The sequence below is a fragment of the Colius striatus genome, chromosome 2 (assembly GCF_028858725.1).
Source record: "Colius striatus isolate bColStr4 chromosome 2, bColStr4.1.hap1, whole genome shotgun sequence".
In the NCBI taxonomy this organism is placed as follows: Eukaryota; Metazoa; Chordata; class Aves; order Coliiformes; family Coliidae; genus Colius; species Colius striatus.
The window spans coordinates 63,339,517-63,364,011 of record NC_084760.1 but is presented as its reverse complement, the minus strand read 5'-3'; the positions used below and the strand labels follow the sequence as shown (position 1 = coordinate 63,364,011).

At 40.9% G+C, this 24,495-nt stretch overlaps 1 protein-coding gene across 1 annotated transcript in view; it reads left to right on the top strand.

Moving 5' to 3' along the window:
• The first annotated feature begins 12,050 nt into the window (after nt 1-12,050).
• TXLNB (taxilin beta) overlaps nt 12,051-24,495 on the top strand; it is a 28,403-nt gene continuing 15,958 nt past the window's right edge. The window contains exons 1-3 of the mRNA XM_061990326.1: nt 12,051-12,453; nt 14,374-14,465; nt 18,877-19,047. Of these exons, the coding sequence (XP_061846310.1) occupies nt 12,051-12,453; nt 14,374-14,465; nt 18,877-19,047 (666 nt within the window). The remainder of the gene's footprint in view (nt 12,454-14,373; nt 14,466-18,876; nt 19,048-24,495) is intronic.

Below are 24,495 nucleotides of genomic sequence, written 5' to 3'. Positions count from 1 at the left end.
TAAGCAAGAGAGAAATGATTCCCAAGAGGTCATTGTGCAAAATGTCTAATTGGTCCAGATGTTTATGCCATTTCTATAGAAGTAAATTAAACCCAGTGGAGATCAATCTTGGCAGACTTTGCATTGGGACCGTGTAGGACTCACCCAGTGCTGGTTCAGGTCTAACTGCCCACAGCAGGGAAATGCTGCCAGACTCAACAAGTTTCTGACTTCTAGGCCACTGCTCACCCATCACCATACTTCGGTGTTTCAAGACCGTTATCAGGTCTCTATCTGAATTCTAATATACTTTTTATAGTACAGGCATTTCTAAATCCTTCATACATGCTATATCTTCATTATATCTCTTACACACCTGATTGCTACTATATATTATCATGTTATGTTATGTAGTTATGTAATGGCTTAAGTATATCATGGTACATATTTAAACAGAATGGGTCAATTTTATTTCCAATATAATTGACTGAAACTATGGTATTACAGGAACTGGTTCTGCCTAGGTATAATAATATGTGAAAGACTTGTATCTTTCCAAAAGCAAACCAAAAACTGCTCAGCAGGAAAGCCATGAAGTAGGCCTACAGGTTCTTAGCAGGGTTTCTATGCTAGAATTCAAAAATTATGTTTTCTACTGGTACGGATCTGGCGTTGAAGTGGAAGACCATGGCAGTCCACTGCAGTTTGCATCCCTGTGTATGACAGAACCAGGAATGGTTGCCTCTAGATTTTCTTGTGCTACTGCAAGTGGGATCTCATGCAGCAGAGGCAGCTACAGTTTGCAGGGGACTGCAGATGACTGTTTTCTGGCCAGCGTGGAAGTGCAGACAGCCCTCCCCAGCCTCTTCACATTCTGTCAAGAGACTGGCCTGCAGGCCAAATCAGTCTGTATGGCTTCCAGGGGATATTACAGCTTAGGTGAAGAAAAATTAAGACTTGCCATTGCTCGAGGTCGAAAAGAAGCCCTCAAACGTTAAAGTGGTTTTAACCAACACAGTATTGCCTTCAGACAGAGTCTGCATTTTTTTAAAGCCCTTGAGCATTTGACAGACAGACTCTAATTTTGAACTGTTGATCTTTTGCCTACACCTTCCCATGGCACACAAAAAAGAAAGTGCAAAAATCCCAAAAATAACTGTTTCAATGCCAGTGACATTTGGACTGGAGGGAATGGGGAGAGCATGAGCAGGTGAGAGATGAACGTTGCAGTAGAGAAAAGTAGCCTGGGGAGAGAAAGGAAAAAAATATGTCAGAAAAAGATAGGAAGAAATCTTAAAAGCTTTAGTAGCACTGACTTAATGATAAACTTGTCTTTACATTTGATGAGACTGAATGCATTGATTATTACATAAATCAAATGACAAATATAGGTAGAAATTTTCTTTCTCCCTCTTTCTCTTTATCTCTTTCTCTTTTCCTTTCTCTTTGTCTTTTTCTTTCTCTTTCTTTCTTTCTTTCTTTCTTTCTTTCTCTGAGAAGCCTATGTCTTCAGTAGATTTCTGTAGATGATTACATTTAATCCAGAAATGGACAATTTCTGTGCAACACTAGCAATGACCTCAGTGGAAATGTCACTGAGAAATAAAGAGTGTAGGGTTATGGGTGTGCAATCCACCTGATAATTGGACACAAATGAAAAATAAATTCCATCTTGTCACAGCAAATTTTCAAGCAGTGGTCTAGATTAAATATGAAGAAAGTACTTTTCTCTTCTTTCTCAGGGATTAGAGAAAGGATTTTTTCTCTTACCCTAAACAGAGACATGAAGTGCTGAAAGCATTTCAAAAGCAGAAACCTCAGAAGCAGTGCAGGTTCCACAGAGAATGTTTTCAGCCAGTTCTCTTCTCAGCTCACCAGATGCAACCATCCCAGCGTGCAGAGTTCGAATGCCAGTCAGTATGTTGTCCTCAGCATATAAATTACCTGCATGGCAGTTTCAACACACTCCTCTAAATTTCTCAGTCTGAATTTCCCTTTCCATTCTTAAGGTGATTGTTTCAACTCACAGGCCAAAATCCCTTTTAATCTTCCAGACCCGCACACACATACTCCCCACATACTCAGGAACACTGATTTTATCTGCTTTTATGTGTTCTCTGATTGTTTACTTGCATATTTAGGAACCATTCAGGACACTTAGCTTTGGATCTCTTGTAGCTATTTTTTATAATGATGACCCTAGCTAATTTCCTGTTACCAGTACGCTCTGATGTCTCAAGGACATGACCAAGTTCTCACCACCCAGTGAATCCTCGCATGCCATTTGAGCTGTGATAAGGGTCTGTGTGCACACTGTCAGCATACTGCAAAAATGAGCTAAGACATCTTAGCTTTAACTCCAGAGAAAGACAGTAAGGCTGAATGTGTCTTGCCTTGTGTTTCCCGGGGGTGGTGAGGATATGCCAGAGTAACTTTCTGCAGCTAAGCTGTAGCTTAGCTCTTTGGTAGCTCAGTTGTGCATTTTGATCTCAGAAACCCTGGAGCTGATTTTATTTCAAAAGGAAAATGAACAGAGGACTGGAACAGAAGAATTCTACAGTTAAAACAGGAGGAACACAAGGAGTCTGCACAAACACTCTTTATCTTCACTGGCATTCTGCTGGCTCATTCTGCCCTGTCACAAACACCCCCAGAGCTTTATCTTCTCTCAAAACATGTCCAGCCAGTTTCCAACACCTTCCAAAAGATTCACAGCAGAAACACCTGATTTTCCAAGATCCCTTTCATTATTCTTAAATATTTGACTTCTTAGGAGTACTACCAAGCCACCATGAGTGCCTTAAGAAGATTCATAGAGCTGATTTTTCCTTAAGCCACAATGCCTATCCATCCCCAGATAATACAATCTGCCTTTTCTAAGGACATAAATAAGACTAATGAGAAACTACCCCAAGTATGTTCTTTCTGCCCCACAGACACCATCTCCACAAATATAGCAGGACCTTTAGACCTCTCCAGTGACCACCTGAGATACTGCTACCATATGGACTGTTTCTGAGCCAGTACTTCTTGATACTGAAATACCCAGTACTGTTTTATCTCATATCGCTTGAAAATCAGCAGCAAAACATTTCTGATTCCTCTTATGCCGTATAATAATGTTTTAGTTAGAAGTATTACATCAAGTCATTGTAGCATACATGTGGTTTTCCTCCTGTTGTTGTTTTAAGCCTTATTATTTTTCACTGAAGCTGAAGTCCCACTTCTTATAACCCTGGCTGCCACTTCCAGTACCAGCCTATTGCTTCTCAGTTTTTTTGTATGTTTATGCATTAAACTGACCTATATGTCTCTCAAGGGAGTAGGCAGCAGATGGTCCTTAGGCCATCTGGCATCTCAAGATGCCACCTGAGTAGCTTGTGGGTCACAGAGGTGGGAGATGCTGATTGCTGGATAAACAGCATGCACTGAGCTCCCTGGGGAGTGCTCTGTTTGTTTGTATAAACAACTTTGGGACAATGTGAGATGTCATGGTAACACACAGAAAGTAGTACAGACAGGTTACCTGGACAGCAAAGAGAATCTCTGTTTGGGAGCTGGTGGGATCAGGAGGGCAGTTACACCAGCCATTTCCATTAGCATTGCTGCCCCAATAAGAGAAGCCGGTCAACTGACTGGAGTGGTACCATGGTGGCTGGGGCTGGAGTACTTGTACCATGAGGAAAGCCTGGAGGAATTGGGATATTTGGCCTGGAGAAGAGACATCTTTAGAGGCCTTGACCATAGTCATGGGGTGGATGATGTCGGAATCGCACACAAAGGGTTAAAAATGCCAATGTCTGCTTATATCTTCTGCAGACCTGGAAGGTAGAGGCCTGAGAGATCATCATGAGAAGCAGTCAAGGGAGGAAGCCTTGCAGAGGCAACACAGTCCTGTTTCAGCAGTAAATCATGGGACCAATCAGACAAACAGCTTCAAAATAGTTTCAGCATGGCCACAGTACCCAGAATGAGACCTTTACCTAATTAACTGTGAAATTAATAATAAAGTTAACATCATTTTTTATATAACACCTTCTTTGCTCTGTGGCAAAGAATCCCTGGAATAAATACTACTGTGATTTTGATCATCTATTAGCACTACTGCAATAAGTGTATTTATCAATGGCAATCTTGAATCCATTATCTATCTCTTTAATAAACTACCTATTTTGCAGCCTCCTAAAACTGTGGCTCATAAGCCAAACTCTAACCCTTGTCTTTGTGAAATTGCTTTCAGTGAAAGTCTCTGGAAGGGACTCCAACAGGCAAACATCAAGCTCCCATCCTTCACATGACAGTAAAATTGGCATAGTCGGCAGGATTGCTACAGATAAACTGCTGCAAAAATTAAGGCATGTACAGGAATATAATGGGACCTAAAATTTTGGAACTATGAAGATAAAGTGTTAGAGCACATAGAAATGTGTAAACGTGCAGAAAAGTTTAAAGATGGTAAAGTTAAAGGTATTGCTTGTTCAGTATTAGGGTCTCGTGCACTGAAGGAAGCAAAAAAGTCCCCTTCCCTCTGAAAGAACTGCAGATGTAGAATATACTGCTTTGAAGTCAGAAAATGAGGTGTTGAAAACATAATTAACCTTTGAATGGGAAAGCCAAAAGAAATTGTCAACACAAGTAAACATTCTTGAAACTGAAACCTGAGACCAGAAAAGAAAAAGCGAAGAGATGAAATCTAAAACCAAGCCCTAAAACCAGAAAATTGGGAACTTAAAATGTTTTCATTCTCAGATGAAAGGCAAGAGAAGCAGATTCAGCAAAAATTAGATTTCTTACTGAACCAGGTGCCATCATCAGTCTCAGCTAAAAAAATCTGTAAATTAATATACTGTGCTGACCTTGAAAGCTGGAACAAGGGTATTTGGCCCAATGATCCCAGAAACAAGTCTGAAGGGGAACTCAATCATGGTGATAATAATAAACTTGAACTTATTCCCATAAGACCCTTGTTTAAAACTGAAACTACAGATGACAGGGACAATGATGTTCAAATCACTGTGTCCCCTGGTCTTCTGGTCAAATGGCAAACTTGCAGGAGAAATACACCAGGCATCCAGAGGATGAATATGTGTGATGAGTCTTCCTTACAGGAAGAGATAAAATTCTTTTAAGAAGAGGCTACAGAGTATTGGAGTCCTGGAGTGTTCCTGACCACCCTGAATGGTGATAATAACTATTCACTCACTACACAAACAACTTACTGGGCTGGTGGAATAGACCCGTAAGAAAGATGAGATTCCCTGATTATTTAAACTTCAGGGTTCTCTTAGCCGCATCGGTCCAAAAGGCAGCCTGTATACAAGCTATATATGAAAGGAATTTGGAGCAGAGGTCTCCACAAATGAGCCATGACTGCTGCTGCAGCTGCTGCTCACCCCTCATGGGATCAGACACACATAAACACCTTGAGTTAGTTTATGCAAGAGTTAGTGAATTACAGTTTATAACTGTAGTAGCAATTAAGTTAAAATTCAAAGATTGGGTTGGATGACTAGAGCCTTCCGACTAGGTTGTATTTACCCTGACTATACCACCTCAATCGATGACACGATCTCATTTGACTAACAATAGTACCTGGTCTGTCATAACCTGTTCAGAACTCATTTTACCATCTATGGGGCACACTGTGTGGGTTAGCAGTGATGAAACATAGTCTACGGACTTACCAGTGTGGGGGCCATGATGCCAACACAACACTGGGACTATTAACACTTTGCCCCCTCTGGAGAAAACAACCTCTTGTACCAGCAATATGAGGATGGATCAAAAAAAGGTCAGAAGACCCATGGCAACAGCTGACAACAGGAACTGTGGTAGGATGAGCTCTGGAATCAATTTTTACACTTCAAGTGACAGCCTTCCAGAATCAAATGATGCTATATAACCTCACTGGACAAACTGAATCATTGGCTAATGCAATTTGTGCTGAACTAGAGCAATTAACTACACAACTACAGGCAACATGGATTTACAAAATAGACTAACCATAGACTTAATATTACCTCATGAAAATGGAGTATGTGGATTTTTGAGACTGAACAAAAAAGATGCTTGTTGTATCCACATATCAAATGTAACTAGACATATTAATGAACAATTGGACCATACAAAGAGAGTGGCAAAAGTAAGTAGAGATCTCAGAAATATGGCGAATGCATGGCTGAAAAAACCTTTGCATGGATTAAGGTTTTCATAAACAAGATGACTACAAAGTCTACTACTATCTATATTGATAAAAGTCATAATGATTATTACATTTTGTGTATTATTGTCCTGTGTTAGATCTTTACTACCTCAGGTATTAATTTGCCAAGTGTAAATAGTCAGAATAGACAGAACTGGACAAAATTGGAGACATGTCCCAACAGGGAAGAAAAAGGACTATGCCACGAGGGGTACTCCCAAATCGGTTTCATACAGGTATGATTTGGGATTCGCGTTGAGTGACCATGGTCACGGGGTAGATGACATGGGAATCACACATGCATTGCTGTCATTTTTATCATCTATTTGCACTACTGCAGTAAGTGTATTCGTCAATGTCAATCTCAAATCTATTACCTGTCACCTTAATAAATTGCCTGTTTTTCACCTTTCTAAAACTATGACTCATAAACCTAATTCAAACCCTTGACTTCATAAAACTGCTTTCAGTGAAAGTCCCCAGGAGGGACTCTGATAGGCAAACATCAAGCTCTCACCTTTCACACAACAGGCCCCTAACTGTAGCTCCACAGTACCTATGAGGAGATTATCAAGAAAATAGAGACAAGAGCTTCGTAGGGGTTGAAGATGGGAGGACAAGAGGCAATGGGCATAAACTGAAAAGAGGGAAATTCAGGCTAGAGAGATTTTTTTATGGTGAGGTCAGTCACACAGAACAGGCTTCCCAGGGAGGTCATGCAGTCTCCATCCTGGATGATTTTAAGACTAACATAAAGTCCTGAGAGACCTGGTCTGAGATCACAGATGAGTTTGCTTTGAGCAAGAGGTTGTACTAAATATGTCCTGTGGTCTTTTGCAGGATTAAGAATCAATCTCTGGTTTAACAAATCCTTCCCAAATCCCAAGTGGCAAAGGGCAGTCACAGCTTGGAGTTCTCATTATGGAAAGCCATTCCAGACATCTGGTACAGATAGAAAAATTAGACCAAGTTTGACCAATCCACAGTCAATACAGACAAATTTCACATAGCACAACACATCAAGTCATTGAAGGATCAAGACGTAATTTTGAAGGGTAGGGTAGCAGCTGTGTATGAAACCTTCCTCTAATTTTCTAAGGGCCCAAGTCTCTAATCTCTCATGCTATCTCTGTCACAGCAGGGAATAGCCAACATAGCTGGTTTACACTGCCAGACTGCAGGCAGCCTCCCTGCTCGCCTATCAGAGCCAGCCCCCTGCAAAGCATGTATTCAGTCTCTGCAGTGTTTGCTCCTGCTGTGTCATTCTGTCCTTCCCCCCTCACTTGGTCTTCCTGTCCCTCTTCTCTTGGTGACAGGATTATAGTAGCAGTGTCCTGTTGCTGGTGTGCCCTTGTCTGAGCTTTCTGCCTGACTTTCCTTCTCCTCTCAGCTCTTCTCTTTGCTCCGGTAAGTCTGATGAGCAGCTTCCTTGCTGTCAGTCCTTGGTGGCATGGCACAAGGGCTTTAATCTAAGTACTTCCCTTTGGGACTGTCAGCCTATGTTTTCTAGGAATAGAAAAGCCTGGGCACCATGTGATGTGTAAGGAAAACAAGCAAGTATCTGAGGCTGTTGGTAAAAGTAAGAAAAGTCTCTCTAAAGAGTGATGAAAAAAAAAATGAGTTGACTTTGGTAGAGCTTGTGTTTAAGTGAGACCAGGGACCATGACTGATTTGCTATAAAAATAATTGATCGAGAGTCATGTGCCACCTGAGAGGTGAAGCAGGGCACTGCAGAAAGTCTGTGAGTTCGGTTTGTTCCATGCCTATAAGAAAACCTGCCACAAAGCCTCCAAACTTTTGTTTATTGTGCATAAGTTCTAAAGCTAAATTCAAATGTAGCATGCAGTTGATAAAGTTGATTTTATCACCTCTTTCTGAAGTAATACATAGGATGGCATCTAGGCTATAATAAGGCTCTTCTGTTCTTCTGGAAGGTAATTGGAGCTACAGCAGCATGGGCCGATCCAGAGTTTAACTTTTGCTGCTTTGTGGTATTACTGTAATTCAATCTGGTGTTGTGCCAGGCAAAATTCAGATTTTATTTTATCAGCATATGCTGGCTGGTGCAATTATATGGAACATTTTATTTTAGAGAATTTGTGTGTGTATTTGTGAATTTTGAGCCTAAAGTGCTAAATGCCATTCCCAGTTTTAGAAGCGCTTAAAATAACTCCTGGCTGCAGAGCAGGTGCCATGTGTCCTTCTGCTGGGTACATGGGGAGGCAAGAGCTAAATATAGACCCATTTGTAAACCCTCCAGGAGTTCAAGCTGCAAGAAGGGAAGGAGGAAACAATTCCCATGAGAAGGAAGGGGAAACACTCTGTTTAAAAAAGATAAACAAAACTCTGTGACACTATGAGAGATAGTCTACCAGAGAGGTTAGGAAGAGGACAATGGGTTTGTACATTGTTGGTGCCGGGATGCTCTAGCAGTGCCAGAGGCCATCCAACACGGTGCCTGTGCTCCAAGACACTCCACTGCTCTCCAGGATCATCTCAAGTTTTGAACAGAGGAAAAAGGAGAATGGAGAACAGCCTCTCCCACAGTGAGGTGGTAACATCCTCCATCTCTTGGGGGCTTTTCCCACTGGAGGAGAGAAGGACCATGGTGATGATCTGTAGGCAACCACAAGTGTCAAGCTTCTATCCAAAACACCAGGGCCATGCAAGACAGTGATCTCAGGGCTCTGGAACAGATCCAGGATTTGAGAGCACAGGGGTAAGAGACTAAATGAGATGCAATAATCAGACTCAGTTGCTCAGCCCTCCTTTTTGCCATAAAGCAGGATAAGGCTGTGCTGGAAATTCAGGTGCCTGAAGGCAAAAGCAGTAGGAGCTGCAAAACTCAAGAGGTGTATAGTCTAAAACAGCAAGTCTAAAATGCCTTGAGGAACCAAGGAATCCCTCCTTTGGGTTCAGTAACCTAATTTTTAGGTATTACTGTTTCCATAGTAGTATGTAATGTAAACACTTTGGGTCTTGCTGAGATTGGCACCAAAAGTCTTTTATGGACTGATTAAGGAAGAATTCTTGATGTACATCAAAGTAGTTATCAGACCTCTGGTTTAGCCTTAAGAAAAATGGAATCAAACATTAAAATCTTTCTTTGTGTGTTTAAATACAACCCCTGGCATGACCCAGCAGGTGGGCACTCTTGGGTTAAAGGTTCATCTCTGGATATTTCTGTGTTTCATGCCTGCTCATCCTTCCAGGCTGGTGGCCTGAACCACAGCAGATGTGAATTGCTATGGTTTCAGAAGCTAGTTATAACTAACTCCTTTCTATCCAGGAATGTATGTTAGGGAAGATTTCCTTCAAGGCCAGCTTTTAAACATCTTGTGTCCTTGATTCTAAATATGCAGTCTCTTTTTAATTCACATATGGTTTTCCCTTTCTGCTGAGAAACACCATGTATAATTGGTCACTGCTGTTGATTTAGTGCCCACTGTATTTGCAGGTATGCTTCCTGATTCATGTAGGATGAAACCTTCAGCCAGGCAGTGCTGTTCCCTGAGTGATGCAGCTGGGAGTTGGGAGGCAGCTAAGAGAGAGAGTTGAGGTGCAGTCAGAACCATGTCAACTTGTGCCTTCCTACAAAGAGGGAGAGATAGTCAGAAGATAAATTCATATTTGGAAATGGAGCATTTAGCCAACCCGTTCTTCGGTGATGATTGTATTACAAAAATAGTTTTAACTGGGGATAAATTTTGTGAGACATTTTGTTCTGCCCAGGCGAGAGTGGTGATCCTGGGTTTTCTAGCTGATTGATTGCCAAATGCCAGTTAGCTCACACTAATGAATACAGTTGTAAACACTAGTCTGAACATGTCAGAGATAGACACATTTTGTGAAGCTTCTAGCTTAACATTTACAATAATCTTACTGACCTTGAATTAATTGGCAGTCAATTAACTCTGGTTAAAGCCAGATCATAAACTGTAGTATAACATCCACACTATGTGTAATTATTTACTTAAACACACGGGTAGGATCTAATCTTTGAACATAAATTAAACTTGATATGAAATCAAATTAAATGGATATAATTTTACAATCACTTTGCAGTGATAAAATGTCTGTGCCACACGCAGGAAAGAAAGAGTGTGATCTGACAGAGTCTGTGAGACCAGGTCCAGCTGCCTTCCTGAGACAGTCCTGCTGGCAAGTTGTACCTGTGGGAGGAATGCAGGGGCATGGATTTATAGCTAACAGTTTTCAAGCACGTCCTGAGCCCCACTCAAAGCTTTCAATTATTTTCTTGAGAGATAATAAACCATATTTTACTATCTTATCTGTAAGCCTAGTCAAATAGCTACACAATCAAATCTTGAAAAATGCCTTAGCGATGGCTGTCACTGCACTTCCAACCATAGCTTTAACTGGGGAGAGTTTTATAACAAACACCAAGCCATATATTACAGTAAATTACATCTCTCTTATCATATACTGCCTTTGGCCAAGTTAGTTTATGAATTTGAAAGCTGTAGAACCTTAGACACCATAGAAGATGTACGTTACGGTCAACTGAACAGGGAAGAAAGTGTTGCCCAGTTAGCTCCGTGCTTTCAAAGCAAGTTGTCTTTTGAAAAATGAGAAAACAACCACCTCAGAGGCTGGAACAGAAACAATAAAGTGATCTTCCTCTCTTCATTCCCCACTGGCACTATTGTAAAACATACTGTTTAAGGGAGGAACAAAAATCATCCTGAAAAAAAGAGAGAAAGGACTCATGGCTATAAAGAGTACAGAATACTGTAGACAACCAGAAGTGGGGGCTAGTTGCAGTGCGAGACCCAGCTGTGCACCCCACACCTCCTGAGGGCAATGCAGTGGTGACAGCAGCTCTTCCAGCACTCTGAGAAGAAAGGAGGCTTCCCTGCACTGAGTATTCCAACCATACTCAGTCAAAGATGCTGTTTATGCTGGTCTACACCTTGCAGAAGCTGGGAGCAGGTGCCTGGGATGCTCTTGCTGACACTCTCATCCCCAAGTACTCAGTAAGCTGGAGCAACCTCCAGAGGAACACAGACATACTGAGAGCTCTGGATTTGCCTGGCTGAGTGCAACCACTCAAAGACATGGGAAAACAAAAATTTCTCTTTGCAAACTGGGAACAAACTATGTGAAATTCACACCAGAAAACACCATGGACTATCAACCCCTGTTACATATGGTTGGTTTTACTCCACTGTTATTTATTCTGTGTTTGTACTTTGTCAAACAGTCAGCAGCAAGTACAAGATAGAAGCAGTCTATAGTTGTTTATCTTGTTCTTTGCTGTTACTGTGATAGTACCAAGCCAGGCCAACTCATAGAGCAAACACCGTGCTGGGCTTTCTGAGACCACAGAACAATTTTTGGTGCACCGGTTTCATCTAAAATATTACTTTTTAAACGATCATTGACTTCCAATATGCCAACGGGGGAGAGATAGGAACTTAAACTGATGCAGCTCTGAAATAAAGCTGCCCATATTGGTAGTCAATATTGCAAGTAAACAGATCAAGAAAAGTAAACATGTGGCAAATAATATGTTCAGAGAAGGAAATGGTATAAATGACTCAGGTGTCATTTTGAGTGTTGCTGTTAGCCACAGAAATAAAAGGGTTTTATTTTAAAGTATTGGGTTTGGGCAAGCATTTCCTCTTGGAAAGTATATAATTTGGTTTTCTCCCTGCAGGCAAATCACCTTGGTTGTTCATTTAAGTGCAACATATTTATCAAACCAGAGTCGACCCATGAGCTGCCGTCCCGAATTCCACACAAAATCACTCACGTGCTGACTGAACTTTGGGGAAAGTCAGAAGACTAATTTCATGTGCTTTTAAATTAACCCTCCATTTGTTTGCTGCTAGGTACTGCACCAAGCATGGAGAATGACCAATCTCCCACCTCGCCTGGGCAGGATGTTCAGGAGCATAGTGCAGATAAAGCTGTTCCTACCTCACAGCCCGCTGCTCCAACCCTCACAGGGCAGTCGAATGCTCGGCCTGAAGCAGCCGTGTGTGACATCTCAGAGGAGCTGAGCCGGCAGCTGGAGGACATTATTAAAACCTACGGGTCTGCTGCAAGCCTGATGGAAAAGGAAAACATCACTGCGGGAACTGACAGGCCTGAGAAGGGAGAGACAGGCAGCATGGACGATGTGGAGTATGAAGATGCAAGTGAGGAGAATGAGAAAGAGAAGTTGTCTCCTGGGGATGCTTCCAGAGTAAAGGAGCCAAGTGGCAGCAAGGAGCAAAAGTTAGAGAAGAAAATACTGAAAGGACTAGGCAAGTACCTGCATGCACACAGAGCCCATCTGCAAACAGAAGTAAAACCTCCCTTTCATATGTTAATGCTCTGCTGTGGATGATAGAAACCTCTTGTTGCCACTGAAAATTACATTATAACTTTTCTCTAAGTGGTAATTGTTTTCAGCAATTACCTGACAGATACATCTAGGCTGTATTAGATATTAGCCCTTTTAAAAAGAAAAAAAATTTAGGACTATTATCACACAATTCTGAGGTACTTTTGGGCCACCCAAATTAGTTAGTCAAAGCTGTGAGTCTGACCACACACTGCAGAAAGCTGCTTCTTAGACAATGGAAAACGTGACCTCTCACTTGTACCTCAGCAAATTTTTTCTTCTCCAGCTTCCTTGGGCATGAGTCCTTACCAGGCATTAATGGCTATGAGGCGTGGGAATCTGCAGAACAAATTCAGTGTGATGCCCAGGTTATTCTTTACCTAGCAGACCACCGGCCTCATAGAAGACTATATGAAATAAGCACAACGGTTAGAGAGCACCTTGGCAATGGCAGGGTCCTGTTAGCTAAGCTAGGAAGAAGTCCCAGCTTTTTGTGAAGTATGTTCTTTCTGCTGACAGCCACTAGAGAGCAATGGAGTTTCATCCCAATCTAGTAAACGTGATTTACTTCCCTTTCTACATTTAACTCGCTCCAACGTTCAAACCATTCTGCGTGAGAACCCAAACTCAACAGCAGGTTAAGCCTATAGAAAAATGACTGCAGGATGCTCTTACAAACTAGGGACTATCCATAGGACAAAGCATGGATTTTTCCCCCAAATTCCTTGAATGTTCAGGAAAAAGTTCCTCAGCTTCTATTGCTTTGGCTTTGGTGCAGTCATTGATACCTCTCTAGGATCAGTGAAAACACCACCAAAGCACAGTTCTCCAGCTGCATTTGCAACAGTTTTCACTCCGAGATTTTATTTTGGCACTCTTCAGCTTATTTATAGTAGTACGGTAGAGAGAACTTAGTGTCAAACAGCGGATTTTCTCCACAGGCAGTACTCCTGAACTGCACTAGCCTTGAAGTAAAAAAAACATTCAGCCTAAAGCACTAAGTAAATTTTTTCTCACAGCCTTGGGAAAGAGGAGCATTTGGAAAAATATGGCCAAGGCTCTGGCACCACAGCTATCCTTATCTCCAGGGATGCCAGGAACATTTTTGTGTTTTATGAACAATCAGTATTCAAGCTCCAGCACAATCTCAGGGCTGAAATGAATACCAAGAGGTATCAGAAGAGAAGCAATACATAGACGGTTATGCAGTAATTTAGCTATGCATGTTCAGGTAGTTATTAGGCTATCTCTGCTATCGATATTCTCTTCACAAAGTCAGGGAACTGATTCACACCACTGCTGCATAGCACAGACCAGGCTGGCAGTAACCACTGCTCTCTCATTGTTTCCATCCACATCAGTCTCTGTGCCTAACTTATCTTCCTTATTTATGTCTTGTATGAGCTGAACAGCACAGGAGCTGAGCACACCAGCTTTGATCAGTTTTCAACTGCAAAGAAATCCAGTTTCTGGGGCCTTCGGGATCCAGGCCCCTTCTACCCTACTTCAGTCGAATGTGTCATATATGTGACTCGGTCACATTTCAAAAACATCAAATGAAAATCAGATTATACAGCACAGAAGTATTTCACAGCCAATGTTTTTGCTACAAGAGACCACACTACTGAGATCTGAAATGGAGGAAAATTCAAGCATGTTTGTACTTATGGGAAGAAATAAACCCCAGAGAATCATCACAAAAAATACCCCCTTCCTTCCAAAATGCCTCATTTCTTCCTGAGTTTTTACAGATTCATGCATCAAAATATCAACTTAATAACAGTACATCAGCTACAAACTACCTCTACTATCAATTCTCTGTTTCTTTTTTTTTTTCAAGGGAAGGAAGCCACACTACTGATGCAAAGCTTGAACAAGCTGAATACTCCAGAGGAGAAGCTGGACCTACTATTTAAGAAGTATGCTGAGCTGGTTAGTATGGCACTGGTTCTTTTCTGTGCAAACTGTCTATCCAGCAAGGCATAAAAAAACTTATGCCATGCAACATGGTAAAGCCTCATGTAGCAGTGTCTGTCCTGTTAAGTGAATCCCAAAATAAACGTCAGGGTCAAATAATCAATTATGGATGAGCAGGAGAGAAAAGTAAAGAATGAGGAAAACAAGCTGGACTTTAAGTTAAAAAATTCATGAGGCAGAATATTTGTACTTAAAGGCCAATCTACCAAAGTGACCTACACTGAAGACAGGTGTTTAGTCTCCTGCCTTCACCTTCTGCAAGGACTTTTGCATCCCTCTGTATGCAGGTATTGCTTTAAATTATAGATCAGTGATTTAATCAAAATGAAAATAATACAGGACTTTGTATAAAATGTTAGGAAGCAGAAAATAAGGAAATAGAGAACTGAAGCTAATAGTGAGAGAAATCATAACACAATGAAATGAAGAGCCAAAGCCTCTGCCGCTTATAATGCCACCCCTCTAACAATGCCACCTACCTCACTGTTTTTTTCACACTAAAGATAGGGCTTTTTTCAGATCAAATATTTTCTTCGTAATAGCTACAAGACTTTATGATCATAAGCTGGGGAAATCTTACAAATTAAAAGGCTGCAGCATTTTGCAGCTTGTGGAGTACTGAAAAATGTGTCAAGCAGAAAGCCGACTTTATAATTGGTTTTATGCACAGATGTGTCCATGTGTCATCATAATGTGAAGTTCAGCTTTTCATTTTTATAATGTAAAATTCTCTGATTTCATAAATTGGACTCTAATGTTTGTGGTTTAGCTTGTACTTAAAGGGACTTCATGGCCATGGATTAACTGAAAAAATCATCTTCTTCTTCCTCTGTATTCTCCACTGCATTCAAGCACCATCGGAGCAGTGTATAAAACAAGGACTGTATTTACCAGTAACCTGTGCAGAAGGAAAGAGATAAAACATAAACCCAGAGAATTACTTTTTTACATTCTGTGCAATGCCACTACAAAAATAAATCATTTCATAAATACAACTAAAAGCTCATTAGATAAAGTCTTACTCTGCTCTCTCAGCATGGCTGAGGGCTGTAGTGTGATTAGTAACTTGTCAGCAGTCAGCTGTAGTAGTTACCTCTGTTCCCTCTTGTCCATCTCCATCACACACTTCAGATCACTTTTTACTTTTGCTGAGTTTTTTCCCAGCCAGATCAGCTCCTTGGTCCACTGAAGCATGTGGTGACACAAGTATTTGTTGCAACAGAGCCCAGAGGATGATGCAGCCATTTTCCAGGCCAAGTTGAGTGCCAGCAATGACTTCAGCTGCACTAGATAGTGCTACTGCTGGCTGTGGCTTAGGAAGCTGGCTGTACTCAGGAACCCTGCACATCAGCAGCACTTACAGCCACCCAGCTATACACTATTTAACTCCTAGCACATGCCCTGGCACAGTCTATAGTGACAAATACACCAGGGAAAGGAATGGGCTAGTGTAAAATTATAGAATTGTAAAATCATAGAATAATTTCAGTTGGAAAAGATCTTTAAGACCATCAAGTCCAACCACTGTCTTAATACTGCAAGCCCATCACTGAACCATGTCCCTCAGCACCTCGTCTATCTGTCTTTTAAATATCTCCAGAGACGGTGACTCCACCACCTATCTGGGCAGCCTATTCCAATGCTTAACAACCCTCTCAGTGAAGAAATTCTTCCTGATCTCCAATCTAAACCTCCCCTGGTGTAACTTGAGCTCATTTCCTCTTGTCACTCATTACTTGGGAGAACGGACTGACTCTTGCCTTACTATAATCAGGTAGTAGTGATCACGTCTCCCCTTAGCCTCCTCTTCTTCAGCTAAACATCCCCAGCTCCCTCAGCCACTCCTCATAAAACTTATTCTCTACAGCCTTCATCAGCTTTGGTGCCCTTCTCTGGACATACTCCAGCACCTCTTGTAGTCAGGGGCACAAAACTGGCCAAAACTTAAGATGCAGCTTCACCAGCACCAAATGCAGGGGGACAATCACTTTCTTGGTGCTGCTGGTCACACTATTTCTGATACAAGCCAGGATGTCACTGGCCTTCTTGGTACTCTGGGCAAGGAAGACATGCCTGCAGGGATGGGGAAGCAAGACAGAGTAGCCATTTGAGCACAAGCTGTGTCATGTTACTCACCAACACAGAGTATTTTATATAGTAACACTGGTGCAGGCAGAATGGTTGGGGTTAGTAAAGCAGACAGTGCTTTATTTCAGCTTTTGCCTACAAACATCTGTTGCACAATTGCATGTGGTAATGGGTTTATTTTCAGAGGTCCTGAGGGTCTCACAAGTGCTGGGGGCTAGAATTTATACGCTAATAAATAAATATGAGTGTTGCAGCGGAATCAAGATAAAACTTTTTTCCTAAACTAAGGGCTTATCTCTCTAGGTCAGCCTTCCAAAATCAGAATTCCTTCTATTTGTATTTAAATTTAGCAAATATTTCATTAATTATTCTTAAAAATTCATTACTGGTGGCTGTTTTGTTAGTCCTGTTTATCAAGGGATTCCTTTCTTCAGTGCAAAAGTACCACCATGTCTTAGACATTTCTGAGAACTTACAAATACAGGTAGCTAGAGCATGTCCTTCTAATGGGGAAAAACAAAAACAAAAAACCCCAAAAAAGACCAAAGAAGATTCTTGGAAGATTCCTCATGTTATGATTAAGATCTGTTTTATTCTAAGACCCCTATTTCAAACATGGATTGAGTGAATTGTCTAAAATTTGGATAAGTAATTATCCGCACAGCACAGGCTGCACATGCAAAATGGGAGTCAGAAAGAATCTATTCTGTGTTTTTAAAAGAGGAGAGGCCAAAATCAAGCTTATAAAAGAAAACAAATCTCAGCCTTAATTACTGAGAGGCTATTTTTTCCTTATAATACTAGAAAAATTATTTCAACTAGTGCAGCTTGATTAGACACAAAAGCCCCTATTCTGATCTACTAGGGTAAAAAAAACACTCAATATACATGCTGAAAGTTGAGCATAAACTGTAAATATACTCCAAGATGGTGATTGCATTGTTTTGTGGTATGCCTAGCTGTGATCTGATTGATAATGCACAGAGCTCTGTACTGTAAGCATAAATTACAGAACATCTGCAGAAAACAGACCCTCAGGCAGAGAAAGTGTAAAATATGATGCCTGTTGACTGTCTTGTTTGAGCTGTACCCCATTCCCCTGCACTCACAGACTTTCCCAGTCATACCAAGGTTATAGTGGTACCATATCATTACATAATGCAACTGTTGTTATTACAGATTGCCCATTATAGCTCATGTGCTACTGTTTTCCAGTCAGAAAACATCTGGATTTCAGAAATGTTTTGCAACATATTAATGTCTGTAATACAGTGAGGAGAGGTGCTGTGTTTTGAAACAGGAGATGAAATCATCAAAAGCTTCTGAGGTGAAATGCTTCTTTAACAACCATTACAGTGTTAATTTGCAATGCAGGAGGAAATTTTTCTTTTAAAAGCCATTAATAGGCAAGAGTCAGAAGAAAAGATCAGTGTGTGCTGGAACTGCTATTAGAAATTCTGTTGCTGCCCTTCATCATTCCTCCAAACACACCATCCTCCCCACCAGCCCTCTAGGGAAGGCAGAAGCCACAAACCAACAGCAGGTTCCCAGGTGAACGTCAGGGACTGTACATGTTTTATTCAGTAATTACATGGAGCTAAAGAGCCCAAAAGAGGTTTGATTGTCTGTAACCCACCTCTGTTGATGACAGGACCTCCAGAAACACAAATGATGGATTCTCCCATTTGCCCCTGCAAGCATAAGAAGCCTGGCAAGAGGAGGTGCCCACATGTACTTTTTGGTAACTCTTCCCTGAGGAGCACTCTCTTACATCAGCAGCAAAGCCTCCACACAGACAACATCCCTGGTCCTCATCATCTCTTTTGCTGTTGCTTTTTTTCAGTAAGTTCCTGCATATCTAGGAAGCTGCCTCTTTTTCAGGAAGCTGCAAAACAGAAGGAGCAACTACTGTGTTATCTCATGATCTGAAGAAATCTCACCACGTAAAGCACTACCAGCTGCTCTATTTCCTAGCGTTGAAACAAAAATAAAAACCTCACAGTTGTCCTTCAAAGAAATTTGAGCCAGAGAAGGAAAGGCTGAAATGGTCTGACAAGAGTTTTAAAAACTATGTTCGCCCACCCACACTAAGGCACAATCAGGACTGTGTCAGTGAGCAGGCTTGGGACTCCCTTCAGGTTGCTCACTCCTTTCCTATTAACGCTGATAAATACAAAAGATTTCCTAAGAGGTTAACCAAGTTTGAAGTACAAAAGAGTTCATATTCTTTTCTTCCCTGTCACTCATTGTTTCACTTTAATCCCTGTTCTCTACCCAGCTCGAAGAGCATCGTTCTGAGCAGAAAAAGCTCAAGTACCTGCAGAAGAGGCAGGCCCAGATTACAAAGGAGAAAGACCAGCTGCAGAGTGAGCACAGCCGAGCCATCCTTGCCCGCAGCAAGCTTGAAAGCCTGTGCCGGGAGCTCCAGAGGCACAATAAAAACCTCAAGGTGAGTGGTGGCCTTATTAAGGTACCTAGTGGGCAAGGGAGTGAGAGGAAGAGTATGCTGATGCCTTCCCATCTTGCTCTAGCACGAAATCAAAGAGATGTTTGTATCTGCACATGCAATATATAATTAGATATACTCTGTAGTCTTGAGGCTCCTTTACACCAAGAATCCCTTATTCCTCACCTGGAAATATCCAAGCACTTTTGGACACTGAGTTTGCTCACATTAGCTGTAAGCTCTCCTTGTGTTATATGGGAGCTCAGCACAGAGGAAACCAGTGGTGCTAACACACCGCATCCCTGAGAATGCAGAGGTGATTATATGTTTGTGGACAGAATGAAAGGAACACCAGCTTTGCTCCAGGGGAGTCTCAGAAGGCTGGCAGGTATTTTCATGTAATTTGAGCACTCGGGCATGTTCAAGTGATCTATGATGGCTAATCAATCAAGACATTTGCCTCAAAACATCAAACCTCAAGACAGGAAGAATGCCAACATCGCTTGTGGAAGTCGTTTGGGTGACGAGAATCAGTTCAAAAAGGAAATTGTCAGGAGTTTCAAAAGGCTAGGATCCATATGCTATGTCTGCCTGTTTCTTGTTGTATCATACAATTACAATGTGAAATTTAGAATATAGTTATGCTTTTTGAAAACTTTTATGTTCAGGAAGTATGTTTCTATTGTGATCTTCCTTTTTTCCAAGCACATGTTGGTGATAGTGGTGTTACCATTATACAAAAAGCCTCTGCATTTATCTATTCAAAATCCTTCTTTATGGGGATATAGTTATGTATAGAATTACACATATGCATTGTCAGCAGCATGAATTTCACCTGATATAACCTCTGTTAACTGTAATAGATTTTCATTCATTCCCACCAACTCGGGAGTGGGCCTTCAGTGTCTAGCTCTGAATTTCACTGTAATTTGGTAAGAAAATAGCTGGCAGAGAGAATAGCCATATGTACACTCAAACTGTGCATAAGTAGAAAGACAAAAGTAGTTTAACAGATAGTTAGGAAAACTAGAAGCAAATCTCTGTGTGTTCAGTTATAATAGCACAAAACTGGTAGTGCAAATTAAATTTGTGCCCGTCACTTGTCAACAGATGGTACACCTCAGTATTGAACCACTGATCTACCAGACCATCTCTGGGCAAAATCTTTCAAGAGAAACACAAGTCAATTTTAAAGTGATTTAAGTGCACAGTGCTTTGAATAGACTAAGAGTTCTAAAACAAACAAATCACATAAGTGGAACAAATCAGTGGGAAACAGGGTATGGAGAAAAATAAATTATATTTGAAAAACAATTGGAACAAGTTTTGTTGAATTCCTCACATGACTTCCCAGCTACCATAGGCTTATTCATTGACTATTATTCTTACTCATCACTACAGAGCATGATTTTTCCTTTTTACCTTTCTCTTTGCACATAAATACATTTCATCTTAACAATTAAGAAAATATCTTTATAAGATATTTCTACTTATTGGATTGCTTTACTTTTTATCCTGTATCAATGGCAGTTGAATCAGACAAGGTACTTACGGTGATCTTGTAGTCGAAAGTGTTCAAGTTTTATCCACTTCTTTCTGAGACCTTTTAAGAAATCCATAACACTAGCTTTCCTCTAGTTCCTATGCTTTCAAGGTAAAAAAACAAACTTAAATAAGACTGTAAGACAAAATACACTTGCAGAATGATTGGGGACTAAATTAACAGATAAAGGCATTCAATATCTCCATCTAGTTTTGTGTCTCTAATAATTTTAACATTACTCTTGGAATATTTACCTTTAAGCTTTAGCTCCTGAAGATATGTGAATCTCCAGAATTTAATCTTCTGTGAATTTAAATAAGTCCCATTTTCTTTCACTTATGACTGTGCTGAGAGGACTCAAAGCAGGAGAATCCATCAAATGTTATTTTTAAAATCTCCTGCTTAAGTAATTTTTTGTTTGGTTTTGGCAGTTCAGAGAAGCTGATTCATACTTTTTTCAGCACTTGGGATTAGCACCTCTGGTTGTTTTCCAAAGTGTGGAAAGCAACAAAACTGTAGGAGATTGTGCCATTTCAATAGCAAAAGAGAAACGTGGCTTGTCCAGATCACGAACCTCCTCTGACTTGCCATGTGGTGCATTATATGCATATCACGTCATGTAAATGTCATCTTCACTCATCTGGTGTGTGGAATTCCCATTAAATGGAGATCGGTGAAGCCAAGTGGTGATGAATATGCAATGCAGAGCTGCACTGAAAATCCGCAGGGCAGATCAGAGAAGAAAAATTTCTGGTTAGTATTGGATACTGGCCTCAAAATTTGACTGACTTACAGTCCAGCTATTTAGATTATTTCCTTGCAGTTACACTTTACAGCAGAAAACAGATGTTTAATTCTCCCTCCACAGAAAGCACAATGTTCATGAAATAGCAGAATGCATTCCCACTGCAACAGAGAGTAGCTCTGCTAAGACCAGTAGTAACTCATTTCTCTGCATGGTATTCATATTCTGTCAATTATCTGAGAGTTTGATGGCTACTTAGCATCCTGTACTGACAAAAACATCTCGGGTCCCGTGTCCTTCCCGCTACCAGGAATTACGCAATTACTTTCATACACAAATGTCACACAAGTCAATAGTTCTAATTACAGGCTCAACTCCAAACTGGCTCAGACCATGGTGATGGGATTGAAGAGAAAGGTTCATTGAAACGAGGAGTCTGAGCTTGTGTTGTCTTGGCTGATGCGACTTCAGCAGACCAAAAGTCTTCTTGAGTTGCCTCAGAGAGGACCAGAGATAATTCTGCCTTTCTATTTGAAAATTATCTTACATTCCAGCAATAAATCCCAAACTCAAAAAATACTCTTTTCTTAATTTTACAAGGTTTTATTCAATGCATTTTTACAGTTTTATCAGTAAAACGTGAGAGTGGTAACAGTATTGCAGTAGGACATAAGAATATAAATTTGATAGGGTAGATATGGAGTATAAAGATTAAGAAAGGGCAGAGGAAAGGGAACAATAGTTTATAGCTGGGCTTTAGTCATCCACAACTGGAAATCTTAAAAGAATTGACAATGCTTTATTTTACTCACTAAAACTGAAACTTAATTTAAAACTACTATAAGAATAAGCACAGAGCGAAGCAGTTGACAAGGCAAAGTGTGTTTGCATGTTATGAATTCATCACAACAGTGCTGAGAAGTTACCGCCGCAAACATTCTGCTCTGCTCCCTACAACCAAACAAGCCAGGAGGTCTGGACTCCACACAGCTACTTCAGCTGCAGCAGCAGTAACACAAAGCAGAAATCAGTTTTCAAGCCTGAAACTTAAAGCACTTTTTTCAACAGTTTCCTTAGTCTTTCCCACTTCAAGACCTGGAGTAATATCCTTTTCTCAGGTTACAGGGACAGGTATAAGCAAAGAGTTGGAGATGTAGCTGTGTGATAACAAAACCTGGGTTATGACAATGATTTGGGGTTTTTCAGACTGTACCTGCCCAGGTGAGGTGGATGAAGGGGACCTGGCCCCACAGTCCTGCAGCAGAGCTGGTAGGGGTGCAGGGATCTACTGGTGGCACTGTGGGCATCCAGACCTTCCTTGGCTCCAGTGCAGAAGTAGCCTCAGATGTAGGATTTTGCAGCTAGTAATGGCTCAGGTTTACAGTAGACACTCCAAAAACCCATCACTATTCTCATTGTATTATTATTAGCACATAGAAGGCTTGGAGACTGAAACTGAGGGACTGCATACCAGCCTACCATCACCTGGACACCAGCAGCATCACAGCTGGCTCTGTGGCATAGGAGAGCGCTGAGGCATTAACAGCTTTGTTCTTTGGTGCAGGGAAAAGGCAATGCCTGCAGGTCTCTGCACAGTGCCATAGTCTTTTTGCTCAGTCAATTCCTCTCACCTACGCACATCCTTAATCTATAACTGAGGTCTCAAGGATTTAACAAATCACTGACATTTTATGACAGACTCCAAGGAGTTCTTGGGACACATCCCAGTCTCCCCCATGGAAATATCCTCCTCAAGTATCTTTTTCTCTGAAGCAGAAGCAAAAGAGGTCAAGAGAAATATCGTGCCCTGCAACTAAATGCTTCCTGGCTCAGTGTCTTTAACCATGAATCTTTGTATTGTCTCTGTGCTCTGTATAATTATTCCACTTCAGAAGAGAGGATGAGCAGGAAATAAGATCCTCTGAGTAATACATGCACAAGGATGGCTTTGATTGTTTTTTGTACATTCACATGATTGCTACTCTCAGGATGTCTCGATTCACCTTGTAACAGAATTGTTCAGTGTGACACATATACAATCCAACAATTTTTTGTTTTATAGTCAGCTAGATTTATTACTCCAGAGAGCTTTAAATCACAGCAGTGACATGTTATGACACCATATGGTCCACTGAAACAATAAAATATTTTTGAGCAATGATGTTTTGAAGCCATAGAAATAGGACTTCTGATAGGCAAGTTCAATTTCTCACTCTGACTCCTTGAAGTGAAAACACTCGGTTACTCTTCTCCCTGCTCAGAGCTGCACCTATGCAATGGAGAGCTACGAGGCATGAGCAGTTTTTTAATCAGTGCATTAGAGGTAAAATGGAGTTCTGACTTGACTGAACCTACCTAGGAATTCAAGTTACATTTACCAAAGGACAATATTGTTTGTGAACATCCTCTTTCAAAAGCAAATTAAATGTTGGGAATGCTAAAGCAGTTGATTTAAAACACCTTCTGAGTTGTATTTTTAACTCTACTTTGGAACGGCTTTTCTGTTTCAGTATTATACTAAAAAGAGTTAAACAAGAAGCAACTGCAAGCAGAACACAGATCAATTTCTGGTCAGGCAGAAGTTTCAGGATCACTCAAAATTGCTCTCATCAATTAAAAAAAAATAAAAACAGAGACCTTCTCTTTCATCTTGCTGCAAATTTTTCATGTCTCTGATTTCTAACCCAGGTACTGAACCAGGACCTTCACCCTGAACCATTTGTCCAGCTCCATCTGAAATTTTTTTTTCCTTCCTCCTAAGAGAGACTTTCTGGGCTTACACTTTGTTTTACTCTGTTTGTGAGGGCCCATGGCTGTTCTTGTGTAAAATGCAGAGCACAGTAGGCCTTCATGGTGATTTCCATTCACTAAAGTATTATTAGCATGAATGGCTCAGATTCTTTCCTCCCATCATCCAAAGCATCATCATCTCCGTCACTTCCTGGTCAGCAAAAGGACAAACATCTCTTACCTTGAACAGCTGTTGTCCAAGATCAGGCTTGTGTTGTGGATGCTAAGTGGAAATCAGGTTATTTGGCATTTGTCTGAAGAGTAGGGCCTGAATCAACACTTTTTGTGCCACATTTATTATATATAAATTATACCTCATTAGAGTCAGCTAAGGCTTTATTCAAGTATATTTATAGAAAAGATCCATATGCAG